Source organism: Perissodus microlepis, chromosome 3, assembly GCF_051167445.1.
Source record: "Perissodus microlepis isolate ML-2025 ecotype Zambia chromosome 3, ASM5116744v1, whole genome shotgun sequence".
In the NCBI taxonomy this organism is placed as follows: Eukaryota; Metazoa; Chordata; class Actinopteri; order Cichliformes; family Cichlidae; genus Perissodus; species Perissodus microlepis.
Window position 1 is genome coordinate 27,649,450 of NC_140463.1, and position 16,606 is coordinate 27,666,055.

Sequence of the window (16,606 nt, forward strand, 5' to 3'; positions counted from 1 at the left end):
CATTTCAACCGCAGTTAAAAATACTTACCTGCATTAACAGACACATGAGGTCAGTGGTAACTCAAGCTCATGGGAAACAAAGTCTCTGTGATACCAGGTAAATCGTATGATAGCTTTAATGTTTAGCTTCTTCTGTTTTATATTTTCAAATCAAGATTGAATCATAATTATGTTTACTTAAGATAGCTGCTAGCTGTTTGCAGATACACAGGAAACCAACTAGGGCACTGTTGGTCAGCGTTAGCGGGTGCATTTCATGCTAATATTTCCTCTTGCAGAGACATCTTCCCACAGCAGCACCACTTACATACTTTAAGCAACACAGTTTAAAGAGTCTGTTAATACATTTTTGTCTGGAAAAATTTGTGCCACCATAATTTAGCATGTCAGAAATCTTGCTTTCTATATGTGTGATGGAAAAACTATCAATATCAGAAAGTGCACCAGAGAATACAAAAGAATAAGATGATCATGGCCTTAGGTCTGCCTTAAAAAAGAATGTTTTTAATCCAAATTGAATTACTTTAAATCCATCATTCAATTACTAATGAATACTAAGTTATTAACCATTACAATCTCTTGCCATACATTATCCAGCATCTTCAGGGCCACTCATTAGTTCAGAACTGTCACCACAGCCGTCACCTACTGTTCTTTAAAAAGGATCATATGTAATAGTCTTTTTGTCTGTGAAATATTTAATACAAAATTAAGATTTTGGCACAATGATTTCTTTGTTATTATACTCTATACTCAGAACTCAATAGGGAGAATAAGTCATGCTTAATATCTATATTGACATGGACAAGGTAATGTGTTAGGAATAAAAGGCCACATGGTTTAATGGTAATTAGGCCACTGTTGTGAAGTCTGTTTCAAATCCACACAGTGGGCTGCTGGGTGTCATTCTGTAAGAATCTGACGGTGCTCATCCTGTTCTTCCTTGCACAAAGATACAGATTGTCCTGCTGATGGGTTAAGGATCTCGTACAGCCCAGTCCAGCTCTCCTAGAGTAGCTGCCTGTCTACTGGAATCTCCTCCAGGCCCTTGAGACTGTGCTGGGAGACACAGCAAACCTTCTAGCAATGGCACATATTAATGTGCTATCCTTGATGAGTTGGACTATTTGTGCAGCCTCTGTAGTATCCAGATATTGCCACATACTACCAGTAATGAGACTGACCACAGTCAGATTCAAAACTAGTAAAAAACAGTCAGAAAAGGTGAGGAGGGAAAAATGGCCTCCACTGTAAAACCGTACCTGTTTAACAAACAAACAAGCTTTTATTTTGTCACATACAGTATCATATGTAGTGAAATGTTCTTGTGTCCATGCTGGAGATGTAGCTGCGGCATTCCACTGCCTTTTTTTTAAGCATGAAGGGTCTAGCCAGGACCCTTACTGGGTGGGACTGAACTTGCGACTCCTGCTCCAAAGATGTGTTATGTTACCACTACACTTTCCAGCTGTTTTGGGACTTGTCTCATTGTTGCCCCTCTACTGCATCTATTATTGATTGATTTCATCGACGCCAACGCTGAGTCTAATTAAAGGGTTGAGATGTGGTGGTGTTAGACATTGCAACAGCCTATCCGGTGTACAAATTAGCCTTTGTGCACATGGTTGCAGAATTTTCACTGACACTAAAGTGCAGTCACTTCTTCTTCTTTTCTTCCCAACACTAAATTGGTGTGTTTCTGGTCAACATTGTGTGAACAGGACTGTTTTCATGGTTCCTCTATAAGAGATGTGCTGCTGTGATAGACACACACTTTGAGTCTGCAAACTGGACAAACACTTTGCAACTGTTATTTTTGTGTGCCAGCTTTATTTGAGGTCACACCAACAACGTAAAATTAGACGTGGGGCTTTTGTTCATGTCAGTTTCTCACAAACATACTGTGACACCAAAAGTGTAACAGAAAAAGCAGCACGTTTTCTCCTACCGTTTGTGTTTCCACATTATTGCAATTATATTTGCCCAGTTAGATTTGAATATATGTGATTATACTGTCGAACACAAAAACCTATTACATGTTCATGCTTACTAAAATGTTTTTGTAATTGTCCTCTCAGACTCTGCTGATAACAAATGGCGATCAGGAGGAAGAAGATGGCATCCGTCTATAGCAAGCATCATTGACAGCTAGAACCAGTGGCGGTCCTAGCCTGTTTGGCGCCCTGGGCAAACACTCAGCAAGCAGGCGTACCGAGGGCTCTCGTGCTCACTTTTCGCATATACAATTTCGAAAAAACACCGGTCTGAATAAGTCTGTATCATAATGTCTGGTGTTTTCGTGTTTGTTGTTTTGTTTGTATTTTGTTTTATTTTGTGAGTTGGTTATTAGATGCTGCTCCAGCCACCCTGAGACTCCCCCGCCACCCCGCCCTCTCCTTCCTGTGCCGCAAGTAGCAGGCGTACCTTGCAAACAGAGGGCACCCTTACTCCCAGCAAATGGGTGATAGAAAACCGATCGGTGCCTATGACATCCCCAATATGCGCTGGCTGATGTCGGGGCAGCATGAGTACGAGCAATTATTATTTTTTGGCCGATGCCCATGATGCCACCCGGGCAACCTCCCATGTCGCCTGTATCAAAAACCGCTACTGGCTAGAGGAAGGGGCTGACAACAAGTGTACCAGAGGCACTGATGCTCTGATCATCCCACCAAAGGAAAAGGCCCTAAGCAGCATATTCACAGAGACAGGAGTCTACCTGCAGCCTGTGACAAGTTACCCTTGAAACGGTAGTGATGGGATTTCCGGCTCTTTTTAGAGAACCGGCTCTTTCGGCTCCGAACCGGCTCTTCAGGTTGTTTTGTTGCTTTAATTAATTTATTATTAACAATAATATAAAATTATGCACAAAAGGAATTACTAATGTAAAAAAAGTGGTTTTATTTATATATGTTTATATATAAATACATACCTCTGTCAGTGCGCCCCAGGGTGGCTGTGGCTACAATGTAGCTTGCCATCACCAGTGTGTGAATGGGTGGATGACAGGCTGTGTAAAGTGCTTTGGGGTCCTTAGGGACTAGAAAAGTGCTATACAAATACAGGCCATTTACCATTTTTTTTAATAAATATATGCGGTGGCCCCTAGAGACAAAGCACGTACAAACTCCAAAACACATTTCTAGCGTTAACTGAACTTCAAAACAGAGCTACTAGATCACTTAAATTACACAATTGAAAGCATATGTGTATTGTTTGTGTATTTATACACAGGCTTATTCAGTTACATGTGTAGGTATTTCAAAAAACTAATAAAGTTTGAACATGATGGGAAAAAAAGTATATTTTCCAAAGTGGCAAAAACTTTTCTAAATTCTTGGTATATACCTGTTCCACCTTACATTCCCAGGTAAGCTACAATCAAGTAGTACTCAGTGTTGTGGAAGTATCAAGTCTTAAGGAAAGGTGCAGTAATACTACACTGCTGTGTACACCAAAATCACATATTTCAAAGTAAAACTCAATAAAACAACATTATTTATATCACTGTGCTTATATGAAAATTAAATAGATTAATCAATTAGTTAATGCATTTATTTTAAAAAAGTGCTACTGGAATAATGACATAAAATTGTTACAACTGCACACTTTGTTGTTTCAAATAGTGATCTGAAAAATGGTTCCCCATCACATGTTGGAAAATCCAAGACTTTTTCCTAAAGATCAAAAAAACAAAACCCAGTTAGCCTGAATGACGATAGGGGACCCAGGTCAATATTACCTCAGGAAAAGACTCTGGATTTAACATCATTATTGAGCAGCATAGCAGTAATTTACAGCTGGGAAGTTAATAGAGTTGATCCTGATGATCATGATCCTTCACCATGCAGATTGCATTCTGGTGTCTTGCACCATCAACTCAGCTCAGTAAGTGGCAGTGACACCAACTTATTTTAGCTTTAATTGCAGAAGAAGAAGAAAATAAGACGAAAGAGAAGAAGAGCTGTAAATGCAGTAGTTCTTGTCTTCAGCGCCCTCTGCTGGGTCAGTAATGATCACATAAGAATGCATAAAAAGAAAACCCATCTGTTTGAAAGCAACAAATGTCAGCACACACTTTGTGTCATGCCTGATTGACAATGTTAATTACATTAAGACTGATAGAGGGAAAATAAGTTATTTAGTGTAAAAGTCTTGAACCACCTCTCATTTGTGTATATCGTGAAAAAGAAAATGAGAAATAGGTGCAGTGATTCATTTAAACATGTTCAAACATACAAAGTAATAGTGTATATATGACAAAAACAGAGGTTTTAAAATTCTATAATTTTTTACCATCTTTTAGATACATTCAGTATTGGGGTCCCCCTTTTACCTACAAACATACATCAGGAGTCAGGGGGGTTGTTGTGCCTAAGAAATTACTCAGTTACGATGAACACATTTTCAGACCCATGTACAATGCAGGAAGGTTCATAATTCTAATTTACATTTCCAGCACATGTTGTCCTTCATCACTTTTATTCTATGTAATCTCAGGGTATGATAGCGTCTGTGTAACCCCCCTCTCACCTCTCTAACATACTTTCTACAATCTGCCAAAATCCCCCGCCAATTTTCTTGTCCTATGTTTATTCTCAGATCTTTTTTTTCCATTTTGTCCATTTTTGTCTCCTATGATAGAAACCAAATCATGCGTGGCATAATGCAGACACCCAGAGTCTATTATAGATAAGATGTATTGTATAAGCTGTATAAGGGCTCTGAAGCTGTGGGATTTGGTTTCTTAACAGGACCCTGACCTGTGAAGAGAATATTTCTGTGGCAGCCTTGTTGCATTCTGTTTAAGAGTGTTCTCACTTTTCACAGGGTTTTATGGTAAAAATGGCCTGTATTTGTATAGCGCTTTTACTAGTCCCTAAGGACCGCAAAGCACTTTACACATCCAGTCATCCACCCATTCACACACACATTCACACACTGGTGATGGCAAGCTACATTGTGGCCACAGCCACCCTGGGGCGCACTGACAGAGGCGAGGCTGCCGGACACTGGCGCCACCGGGCCCTCAGACCGCCACCAGTAGGCAACGGGTGAAGTGTCTTGCCCAAGGACACAACGACAGAGACTGTCGGCAGTGTTGGGGAGTAACGGAATACATGTACCGCCGTTACGTATTTAAAATACAAAATATGAGTAACTGTATTCCGTTACAGTTACCGTTTAAAAAGGTGGTATTCAGAATACAGTTACTTTGTTGAAATAAATGGATTACACTGCGGTACTTTCCTGTTTCATTTTGTCGCGGGTCAGGACTGTTTGGGTTTTGTTTGACAGCTACGTTCTGTTGTTCCAGGCGGCAGCGTTACGGTTGCCATGGTTACAGGGCGACGCTCTCTCTCTCTCTGCGACTGTGTGTTTCCTGGGTGAGAGAGCGCCTTTTCGTTGTTGTTGTTGTTGTGCTAAGCTAACAGGCAGAATGCTACAAGCATAGCTCTAAAGAATGTAACATCATGGGCAGTGTAGTCCGTGTTGCAGGGAGAATGGACTGCCATACACGTTATGGGTCTGTGAGCGCGAGGAGGGAGAAAAAGGGGAGTGGAAAGGTACGAGTTGTCATCGAGCAAAAACGGGAGCTGGAAGCATGTAAATATAATAATAACCACTGTAGCCAAGAAGAGAGCCTGACGAGCCCAGCTGTAAGTAAGCTATTAAGACTCGACTGTACACTGTGTTCGTGTTTTCCTCCGAAAACAATAAGTTCCGTTGCAGCAGTCTTTCAACGCCTCTCTCTGTCTCTCGCAAGAAAAGTTGACCCACACAACAAAGTAAAGCTATTTTTCGGCTACGAGCCGACAGGGACCCCGCCGTATTAGTCAGAGGTCCCTTTACTACAGTTCGGAGTCGCGGACCTTCAGTAATAGTAATAAATCACACAGCAATAGTACATTCACGTTGTTGTAAAAAGCATGATAATATATTAAGTATTCCAAAGTATTCAGAATACGTTACTGTCATTGAGTAACGTAACGGAATACGTTACAGAATACATTTTGGGGCATGTATTCTGTATTGGAATACATTTTAAAAGTAACCTTTCCAACACTGACTGTCGGAGCCGGGGCTCGAACCGGCAACCTACAAGACGAACTCCCAACTCTTGAGCCGTGATATTCTTTCCCTTCTTATCAGAGACATCAAGATCATTTGTTACTTTAATGGACTCCCTAATCTCCAAGAATCTGTGTAGATCTTAGGTTTAAAAGTTATGTGGTGACCATAAATATGCTGAAGAATGTCTCGCTTCCAGACTGTTTTCAGTTTAAATGCCAACTTTCAGAAATGTCAGTCTCACTCTTTTAGTGTGCTGATCTATGTATTTTTTATCTAAAATGATTTTCTGTTTGAGGACCACATGTTTGATGGTTTTGAGCAGCATCATCCTACTTTTATGTTTCATTCTAAAAAACAATTTCACTTCAATTACAGGTTGAAGCTGAAATAATAAAATAAATGTTCAGTTTAATGCACTTTTAGCAACTATATATTATTAAATACATATTTTCAGGATAAAAGAAGGATTCAAACTCTTAACTGCTGGTGTGTGCGTGTGTGTGTGTGCTCAAATGAAAATGCTCTTTTTTCCTCTTCTAGATATCAAAATGACTAAAAACTTCTGAGTCCCACATTTATTCCTCCTTCCTATTATGGATGGTAAGTGTCATCAGGTTTTGTTTTTGTAGAGGAAAAATGGCTGCGATTTTGAGAATCTTGTGCTCTGTGAGCCCACAACAAATGTGGCATCAATAAAGAGCCCAGGATGTTCCCTTGACAGCACAGCAGGAGTCATACATGCATGAACGGTGCTTGATGTAGTGGTTGCAGACTGCTATCCCCAACAGAGGACAAAAATAAATTGCCGGGACTTAGGAGGATATGCGTAAAAAGTTGAACATATAAAGACATGGACATTTACTCTGTATTTATAAACCGTATTTATTGTGCTATAATTGTAGTGGACATATCAGAGATAGGCACGATTGTGGCACTGATTCAGTCTTTAGCACTACGGTCACCCCGGTGTGTCGGCTAGAACACCACTTAACATGTCCCAGAGTATGGAAGAAGGAGCTTGAGGTTCGGTTTGAGGCACTTTATTGTCACAACTCAATTCCTGGGGCTGTAAAACTGTTTTGATCAAACTGGGGAGCTAAATAGTTTGTTTTGAGGGGTTAATGAAAGTCTAATTCCCGTGAGCTTTGGAAAACCACTTTAGAAGAGCATAAAAATATTCAGTTTCTCTTTAACCAAACTACACAATCTCTATAGTTTGCAACAAGCTCACCGATCAAATAATTTAGCCTAGCATAGCGCATACTAGATAAAGATTTGAATAAGTATAATGTGAAAATAAATCACATTGATTCACTTCAATTAAATATTGAATTAAATATGAACAGACTTTAAACTTTATTAAATAACAAACACTATATGTCATAAGTGCTAATATATGTGTAAAACTGGTATGCCACTCTGATCGAGTTCAGAGCTACAAAAGTAGATACTCATGTTAGTTTATGTGGGTTACCCATATGCTTAGAAAAAGAAGACAAACTTACATAATTTGTAAAGGTTTACAGAAATTTACATTTTAAACATTATAGTTTTCACTAGTTTTGTTAATGTTATGGCAATTATGTTATGTTTGGATTTTAACTAAATAAGCAGTCAAACAGACAGATGTGAGCAAATGCCAGAAAAGTTTTTTTTTTTTTTAGTTTATTGTTTCTTCTCAGAGATTCATAAGATAATTCAAACCAGGTCATATGAAACAGACAGGCTTACATGCCACTTTATACATTAAAAATTGTTTTATACCTTCAATGTAACAATGAGCTGTTTGTAATTATCCTCTTAAATCATCCAGTTTTTAAAAAAAAAAAAAAATAGTGGTCACTACAGTGGAAGCTATTCAAAAGCTGTTTTCTTGTATGTGTGTCAGTGTTGACGGTATACTTGCACATAAACCACTATATTGGACACTGATGTGTCTCTCCATACCCTACCACCCACTGGTTGTTTAATGTACTATAGATGTATGACGTGTTTCATTGTAATTATTGTTTTTTAACCCCTTCATGCATGAATTATGACAACCTCATTTAAGATTTGTTTCTTAAGTATTTTTATGCATCTTTTCATGCCTAAAGATGCATAAAAATACATAAGAAACAAATCCTGATTGAGGTTGTCATAATTCGTGCATGAAGGGGTTAAATAGGATGATTTGATATAATAATTGATAAAATAATTACATTTAAAATAAGGCACCCAAAAAATACCACAGACGTGCAGAACTGCAGCTCGTCTAGTCTGATTTGATGCACTGTATTTGTGATCCACCTGAAATACAGTAAGAATAGTTTAAGAATGTCACAAATGAAATTCTTGAAATCCCAGAGTTCCCATTTATTACTTTGATGGCTCATCATTGTCATACTGTACTTGGTCCAGCATCTTCAGATCCTCTAACTGTCTCATAAACACAACGATCACCTGCAAGTTAATAACAGTTCAGTCAAAGTCACAATAATTAACATCTCCAAATGATCTAACATTGAATAATTCCTGAACAGTATAATATGACTGATGAAAGCAGGTAAACAGTGTTAGACCTGACCGTGGGAAAGAGCCGAGTACACATGCTGTTGATTTTCTTCCTGGTTGATTGTTTCAGACTGTGTGAGCCTGAAATAATTAAAATATTTTTTATTAGTAGAATAAAAGTATTTTTTAAATTCCTGCTGTTAATGAGTTTCAGCAACTGTAATGTCTGTGTTGGAGACGGTGTGGAGCGTGGACCCACATGCAAACATAAGGCCGAGCTGCATTGAAAAACAATACAGAAACCTGAAACACAAAACCTTGAACTGGGAAAGAGGAACCCGAGACCTGAAAAAAACAAAAACAAAAAAACTGGGACTTGGGAGGTAAGAAGAAAGAGGAGAACAGAGGACTAAATAGACACAGATAATGAGGGGATGGGAAACAGGAGGGAACACAGATATGAGAACATAACTGAGTCAATGTGACACATGGTACACAGGAGAGGCACAGCATCAAAACCTAAAGACTAGAAATCACAATCCTAAAGATAACTTATAGGGAGCTAGAAATACAGAAGCCTAAACCATGAAACACACAAAATCAAAGAATATGGGGGAAAAAAAAGAAACAAACAAAAAAAAAAACAACACACCAGAAACACAAACACTGGGGCCCCAAACCCAGGACCATGACACTCACCTTTTGGGATGTAGACCTGTAGAAAAAAAAAAGTATTATGAGATTAGGAGATTAAGAGAACATTTTTAATAGTAGCAACAAAAGCTCTTACCCTTTGACTTTATGCAGTTAAGCAGAAAGAGCAACAGTACAGTGATCAATACTCCAGTAAACAGCCCAGCAATGAACATGACAAGAGAAGAAGAACAGCTGTCCTCTGAAATCACAAACAGTAATAATAAATTATATAAACAGAGCAGTTACATGTATTCACAACCTCAGTCACTCTCCACATACCTGTTTCTTTTCTGTGTGAATGATCTTTGCTGCACTTCACTGTTTGAAGTGCAGACTTCTCACTGACATGATTGGAAACTGTACAGGTGACATTGGTCTCTCCATCCTGCTCCCTGATGATGTATTGTTGCCTGGGACCAGTTAGTGTTTGTTTTCCTACAGTCCACTTGTAGCTGACATCAGCAGTTGTGCTGCACTCCAGCAGAACTTTACATGATTCATTTGAGGAAATCCGGGTAGAACTGATTTTTATGTCAGGCTTAGCTATGGGATCTAATGAGAAAACAGAAGGAGAGAGAGTCTGTGTCAGGTCACGTTTTGCACCAGAGCTTAAAGTATATGTGGAGTTCTGAAAATGTATTATATAAAATAATACATATAACTAACATTACTACAACAAATTCAGATAAGTACTTTTAACTGCTTTGCCAGTTGGTCACATCTGGTCTAAAAAATGCAAAATAAAAAACTCAAAAACAAACCAAATTGTATAAACTAAATACTTTAAAGACATATTCTATTCCAAGTTAATTACCATACCAGCTTTATTTATAAAGCACTTTAACATTAAGATCCTAAAACGTACAGGTAGCCAGTGGAGTGAAATTAAATGGCGTTAATAAGCTCAGACATTTTTCTTCCAGTTAAAAGACGCACTGGAGCATTTTGCACAACCTTCAGATGCCTAATGGACGCATCACTAACATCACAATAAAGGACATTGACAAGAATAAAGTCAAATCAAGAACAATGATGGGTTAGGGTTATGATGAGCAAAAACAAGTAGGATTTGCTATTTGAGCAAATATCTAAATTATTTCATCTTCATCTTAATTTTCAAGCTACTAAAAAAATCAGGGAAAGACACAATAACAGATGTGCAGTAAAAAGAACAACAACAAAAATCTGAGGTTGATTAACCATTACAAACTGTTGCATTGTATTTTACACGGATTAGTATCAATAAACAAATATGTGGAAATAAAGTTCAAAATATAAAATAAAGTCATTTAATTAGTATTCTACACAATAAGTATTCAACATTAACACATTAAGGTGACTGTGAAAGCACAGAAAACACAAGTTAATCAATAAAGTAATCAAGAGGAAAGAAAGTTTAAAAAAGAGCTACTGGGGTTTCTTTTCATTAGGATGCTTTTAGAATTAAAACAAACAAGCAAAAAAAAGTCTCTTACCATGAACTTGCAGAGTGATGGTGACTGAAGGCCTTTGCTTATCATTCACCTCTGAGACAAAAATGAAATCACCAGAATCTTGAAGAGTCAGTTTTCTCACTGATAAAGTAAAGTCTTCAGGGTTCAGCTCTGATCTGTCCTTAAATGGAGAGTTTTTAGAAACACCCACATCTTTCCCTGCAACTGTTATTCCTCCATATCTCCATATTGCTGCAGTCATACCTTCAGTTGGTAAGCCTGATGAAAGCTCCACAGTATCGCCAACTTTTTTATGAATGACGCGTTTTCCACTGGAAGTCTCCACATCTGCAAATATATAGAAACATATCTTTGTGAAAGTCCACTATTTGAGTTAGAAGTGAGTGAGTGAGAAAAAAACTGGCCAAACTGCCTATAACCTTATCCTCCAGTTATAGTATGGAAAGTACGATTCTTAATGCAAAAACAAAAAAACACACAATTAAAAAAAGGAAAAAAGTATACTTATAGAACGAAAACAACAACTTATGTCAAATAACATTTATGATATAAATGACCTGGCATAACTAAAATTCAAATATGGCAAAAAATATTACACAACATAGCTCTACTAATGATTTTTTATGTTGCTACTTCTACATGGACAAAAAATAACTAATAATCTTGTAACTTTTGGATAAATAGCACAACAAATGAATAAAAAAGAAACAACAACAAAAACACCATAGAAAATAAACAAATTGAAGTTATGGAAATTAAACTTTCAGGAAGGGATTAGAAAAACATGTGTCTGTTAAACTCAATTGTTCATTAATAGCAGATACTTATAACAATATATACTTTAACAAAACAATAGTCTATGTGATGATCAAAGCTATAGAGTTTAGAAAGAAGAAAAAAAATGGTGAAACCACAGAATTCATGGGCAAAGTTTACAGCTGCCCTCTGTGCTGTGAGCTCATCACTTCTGGCCAGTGTTGCTTCCACTGGTGGAGATACTCAGGAAATGCTTCTGTTGCCAGTGTCATGTCTGACTCACAGCTTTTTTGATAGCACTATAATCAGCTACGTTGTCCTTTTCTTTTTTTTAAATATTTTATTTTTATCTCTACTCTAAACAGAAGAGAACCAACACTTAGATCCAGATGTCTGCAAAAACGCGTCCACACCCCCATTCCTGTCAAAACAATTACTGCATAGAAATGTACTGTATGAGAAGCACTATAATCCTATAAGCATGTTAAAAAGTATATCGTACAACAAACACTGAAAAAAAAAAATCAGGAAGTAACAGCAGCAGAAGGAGCAATCAGTCCTTTAGTTCCTTTAATTAGATTATAAAAATTCACATGTTATGCTTTAAAGCCACCACTGCATTTAGAAACTCAACAAGAAAAATACACTCCAAGGCTCTTCCCAGGAAGACACATCACTTCTCTTCCACTTCGCAAGAGGAGAAGTGCTCCTTACCTCCAGGTACTCTTGTTTGCCTCATTTTAGAGTTAATGAGGCAAACAAATACAACACGTCACAGAGATCTGAAAGCACAGGTGTACTTACAGTAGAGGCAGACCCAGAGCAGCAGCACAATGCTGTGCATGAAGTAGCTACGATAGCAAAACCGACCACCAACCATCGCTGTGGAAAGAGGAATGACGTCTGTTTCCTTCTGTCAAACGGTGCTTTCACATGTTAGCACAGAAAAAACAACTGAGAGTGTGTTGATTGGGGGAGGTTTCTATAAACACAGAAACAGAAAAATCACTCATACACTGGCCTGAAATACAAGATTAAAGTAGGCAAATAGAACACATTAAACCTCAAAGTTACATATAATACTGTATTACAGCATTGCTTTTTTTTTTACTGTAACAAATATATTACATCACAGACAGTTGCCTAAATGTTCAAGACAACCACAAAATGCTACTTGCATCAAACAATGGCCATTCTAGTTATTAAAAGTCATTCCTTCTTTGCATTAACATTGCAACCTCTGTATTTACTTTATCTGAGACGTGAAAGTAACAGAGTTTAGAGTAACTATCTATTAACAATTCAGCAGGAAGCATGAAGCACCAGTGACTGCTGAATATCCAACAGCACAGCTTTGTATATACTGCATATACATACTGAGAATCACAGTGTGCAAAAGTGGATGAGAATGGAAAAGATAAGAGGGATAAAAATGACTTGGATGGACAAGTGTGTGTGTGAATATCCTTTCCCCTGAAACAAGGGCACGGTTGTGCATGGAGAATAACAAGAAAACATGCATGTTTTCTTGTTTTCTGCAGTCTGTGTCTGTGCTTGCATGATGAGGCTTTTAATAGTGTAGGTTGTGGTTTGTGTGGGGACTTAACACAGGAAGAAGTAAACTACCCATCAGCCTGCTCAAGACACATTTTAAAGATGATGGTCTAACTGTGCTGACCTGCTGATCTGACTAGCTGCAGCTAAATTACCAAAACTTAAATTTAAAATGCAGGAACTCCTCTGTGCAAAAGCTATGCTATTTGTTCTACCAGGAATATATATTGTTAGGTCTGTGTCACCAACAAATTACAAAAAGAAAATACAAACCAGTAAATAAGCTTCCTGGGGCTTTAGATTTAATTATTAATCATTTTAATAATCCTATCCTATTGCGCTTTTTCTTAATTTGTTCTACTAACAATAACACAAACACACCAGAAGACAAATGGCGATCAGGAGGAACAAGAGATGACTGCCCACAGCATGCATCATTAACAGATAGAGGAAGTGGTTCACAACAACAGCATAAATATACCTGAGGCACAGAGGCTGTGTCCATGATACCAAAAGACACATAAGCAGCATAGCATCAGAGGCAGGAGTCTACCTGCCTGTTAGAGGAATGGATGAAAAATGCAAGTTGAGGGTTATATTGAAGAGTAAATGTATAAAATGGGGTAAGGACCCGATACAGGATTCAGAATAAAGTGACAAAGTGTAATCGTTTCATTTTATGTTCTTATTTTTTTTATTTTTTTTTATTAAATTTTAATTTTATTTATTCCTTCTTTTTCAACTTTTCAAGAGGCTGAAGCGTGTCTGGACTATTGAAATTTCCACCAAGCAGGTCCCACACTGCCCCCTGGTGGTTTGACTGTCCTTTCTCGTGTCAGTATATTTCTGGGTTCTCCTATGGTTGAACACATTCATGGTAATCATATTTTTGTCTCTTTCTGGGAAAATGCAACTACATTTACTATGACAGGTATTTCAGCTTCTTTTATTCATCTTTAAAATGACCAATTTTTTTCTTCTGAACCAGTTCAAGTTAGTAATTGTTTCCTAACAGCTATCTTGGATTCAAGTGATGGTTTTAAAATGTTTCTGAACAAAACCCTGCACGCATTTCTTTTTTCTTGGTATCAGTTTTGCTTAAGGTTTATGTATTGTTAATATTAATGCATAAACAAATACATGAGTACTTAAACTTTGGTTCTGCAAAGTTTGGCATCATGTTGTTTGTACAGCTGAATGCATTTCATTTATCTTCTTGTGGGTGTCTCCTGGTTCATTTTACATTCTCAGATAACATATAAAATATATAAATAGCATCAGTGTCAATGAATTATCAAGTATCAAGGAAAAGTGCAGAAATTCTGCACTTCAGATCCAGTTCTGTTGTAACTGGCTTCAGATCATTTGAAATCAAACTCAATAAAACAGCATCCTCTGTGCTGTGCTTGATCAGTTAATGTATTTATTAAACAAAGTGCTACTAACTAATAACAAGAAGTAATTATTTTACACTATTTGTTGTTTCAAATACAGATTGGAAAAGTGTGTAAACATCACATGTTAGAAAACCCAAGATTTTTTTTTTAAATGAAACAAAAACAACAGTTTCCCGCTTAAGTTTGAATAATATTCTAACACGGCTAAATTTCTTCCTTCACCTTCTTTTCCAGCTGTCCGTGACTCTTTTAGAGAATCAGATCACTGTGATTCATCATCTTCTATGTCCTGCTGTCATGGTTCTGCTTTTTGCTTTCTGTGAGTAGTTTTGGCTTCAATATCTGTGAATTCGAAAAACAATTAAACTAATAAACAAACACCATAAAACATTGTTTACCTCTTGAATGGTAAAATGTGGCAGCAATATAAATGACACCAATTGACAATCCGATGAGACAGCATGGCATATTTATTTTTTATAGGACTGATGTTCATGAAAATCTCCAGGCAAGACTGCAGCTGTGACACAAGTTTGTATTTGTATTTGTTAAAGGTAAATATCTGCCAGGGTGTTATTGTATTTGCTCTTTCATGCATATTTGAAAAATTTGAAGTTATTTGACTGGAAACATTGATGCATTGCTGGATAATATTCAGAAGAGTGAGTGATTTGCATAGAATCAGCAAGGTCCTTTTGCCATCTTGCAGAGATTTTGTGTCAAGTTGGTGTGTCTGTTTCTTCCTTTTTTATTTTAGTGTCAGACAGTGTAAGTTCCTGTTTGTCAGCTCCTGCCTTATGTCAAGGTTATTCCTTAAGTTCTCAGCAATAAGGCTGCTTTTAAGTTTACCTCTCATTTTCCACAAACGAAAGACAAACCCATGAGCTAACATGGAGTCTTTTCATTAAAAGTAATCACGAACTTTGTTTAAGAAAAGAAAAAAACAAAGTCTCTTACCATGAACTTGCAGAGTGATGGTGACTGAAGGCCTTTGCTCATCATTCACCTCTGAGACAAAAATGAAATCACCAGAATCTTGAAGAGTCAGTTTTCTCACTGTTAAAGTAAAGTCTTCAGGGATCAGCTCTGATCTGTCCTTAAATGGAGAGTTTTTAGAAACACCCTCATCTTTCTCTGCAACTGTTATTCCTCCATATCTCCATGTTGCTGCAGTCACACCTTCAGTTGGTAAGCCTGATGAAAGCTCCACAGTATCGCCAACTTTTATGTGAATGATGTGTTTTCCACTGGAAGGCTCCACATCTGAAAAACATACAAACAACTGAGTATGATATCTATGAAAGTTTAAAGTTCAACATGTGAAACACAAGGCAAACAAGTCCAAATTGCCTGAGACCTTATTGTCAAAGTGTGATAGTTAAAGTAAAAACAACAAAATCAGAAAAAAACAAAACAAATCTCTTTACAGAATGTGAACATTATCACACATAAGTGACATATCTGATATGACTGACTTGGCACAACAAAATTGTAAACATAGCAAAAATGTTTACACACTACGGCTCCATGAAATGTTTTTAGGTGTTTCTCTGTGGACAAACATGAATTCATAATGTTGTCATTTTCATATAAATATGACAGCAAATGAATTTAAAAAATGAAATAAAGTGTCAGAAGCTGTTTCTCAGGAATTAAAAAATGTCTGTTAAAGGTAATTGTCGATTAGCAGCAGTTAGAACAATAATAAATACTTTAGCACAACAATACTCAGAAATGGCAAAGCTGCAGCTATCTGCTGTGTTCTGAACTCACTCATGTACCAGAGTTCATGAGGCAAAAAATACAACACATGTCACAAACATCTGGAAGCAAAAGGTTTACTTACAGTGGAGACAGACCCAGAGCAGCAGCACAATGCTGTTTGCAAAGCTATGATAACGTCGTCCAGCAGCCATCTCTGTCTTCACATGTAAGCACAGAAAAAAACTAAAAATAACTGAGAGTGGGCGAGGTTTCCATCAAAATAGAAGCAGAAGAAGTGGTCATAAGCTGGCCTGATGTACACAGATCAAAGCAATCACACACTTAATAATTCAACTATAAGACACTAAAGTTACAGTTAAATAAAATATATTTAAGAGGATTTTTTAAAAACACTGTTAGGTACAGTTACAGAAAGTAGCCTAAATGTTCAAGAGAATCACTATAAAATCATATTTA

At 37.2% G+C, this 16,606-nt stretch overlaps 1 protein-coding gene across 6 annotated transcripts; it reads right to left on the reverse strand.

Moving 5' to 3' along the window:
* Nucleotides 1–7,463: 7,463 nt before the first annotated feature.
* LOC146390835 (uncharacterized) lies at nt 7,464–16,358 on the reverse strand. 6 transcript variants are annotated; one of them, XM_084923843.1, is made up of 11 exons: nt 16,272–16,358; nt 15,383–15,688; nt 12,279–14,767; nt 10,962–11,045; nt 10,740–10,790; nt 9,544–9,816; nt 9,359–9,463; nt 9,268–9,283; nt 8,637–8,709; nt 8,438–8,517; nt 7,464–8,364 (listed from the first exon to the last, which is right to left on the reverse strand). In XM_084923843.1, exons 3-11 carry the CDS (start codon nt 12,352–12,354, stop codon nt 8,235–8,237), a joined length of 888 nt encoding a protein of 295 aa, XP_084779969.1. In that variant the 5' UTR covers nt 12,355–14,767; nt 15,383–15,688; nt 16,272–16,358; the 3' UTR covers nt 7,464–8,234. The 6 variants fall into 6 exon arrangements, 4 of the variants coding, with proteins under 4 accessions (XP_084779969.1, XP_084779966.1, XP_084779967.1 ...); XM_084923840.1 differs by having other exon boundaries at nt 10,740–11,045; XM_084923842.1 differs by having other exon boundaries at nt 8,282–8,364; nt 8,642–8,709; nt 10,740–11,045.
* Between the last annotated feature and the right edge of the window lie 248 nt (nt 16,359–16,606).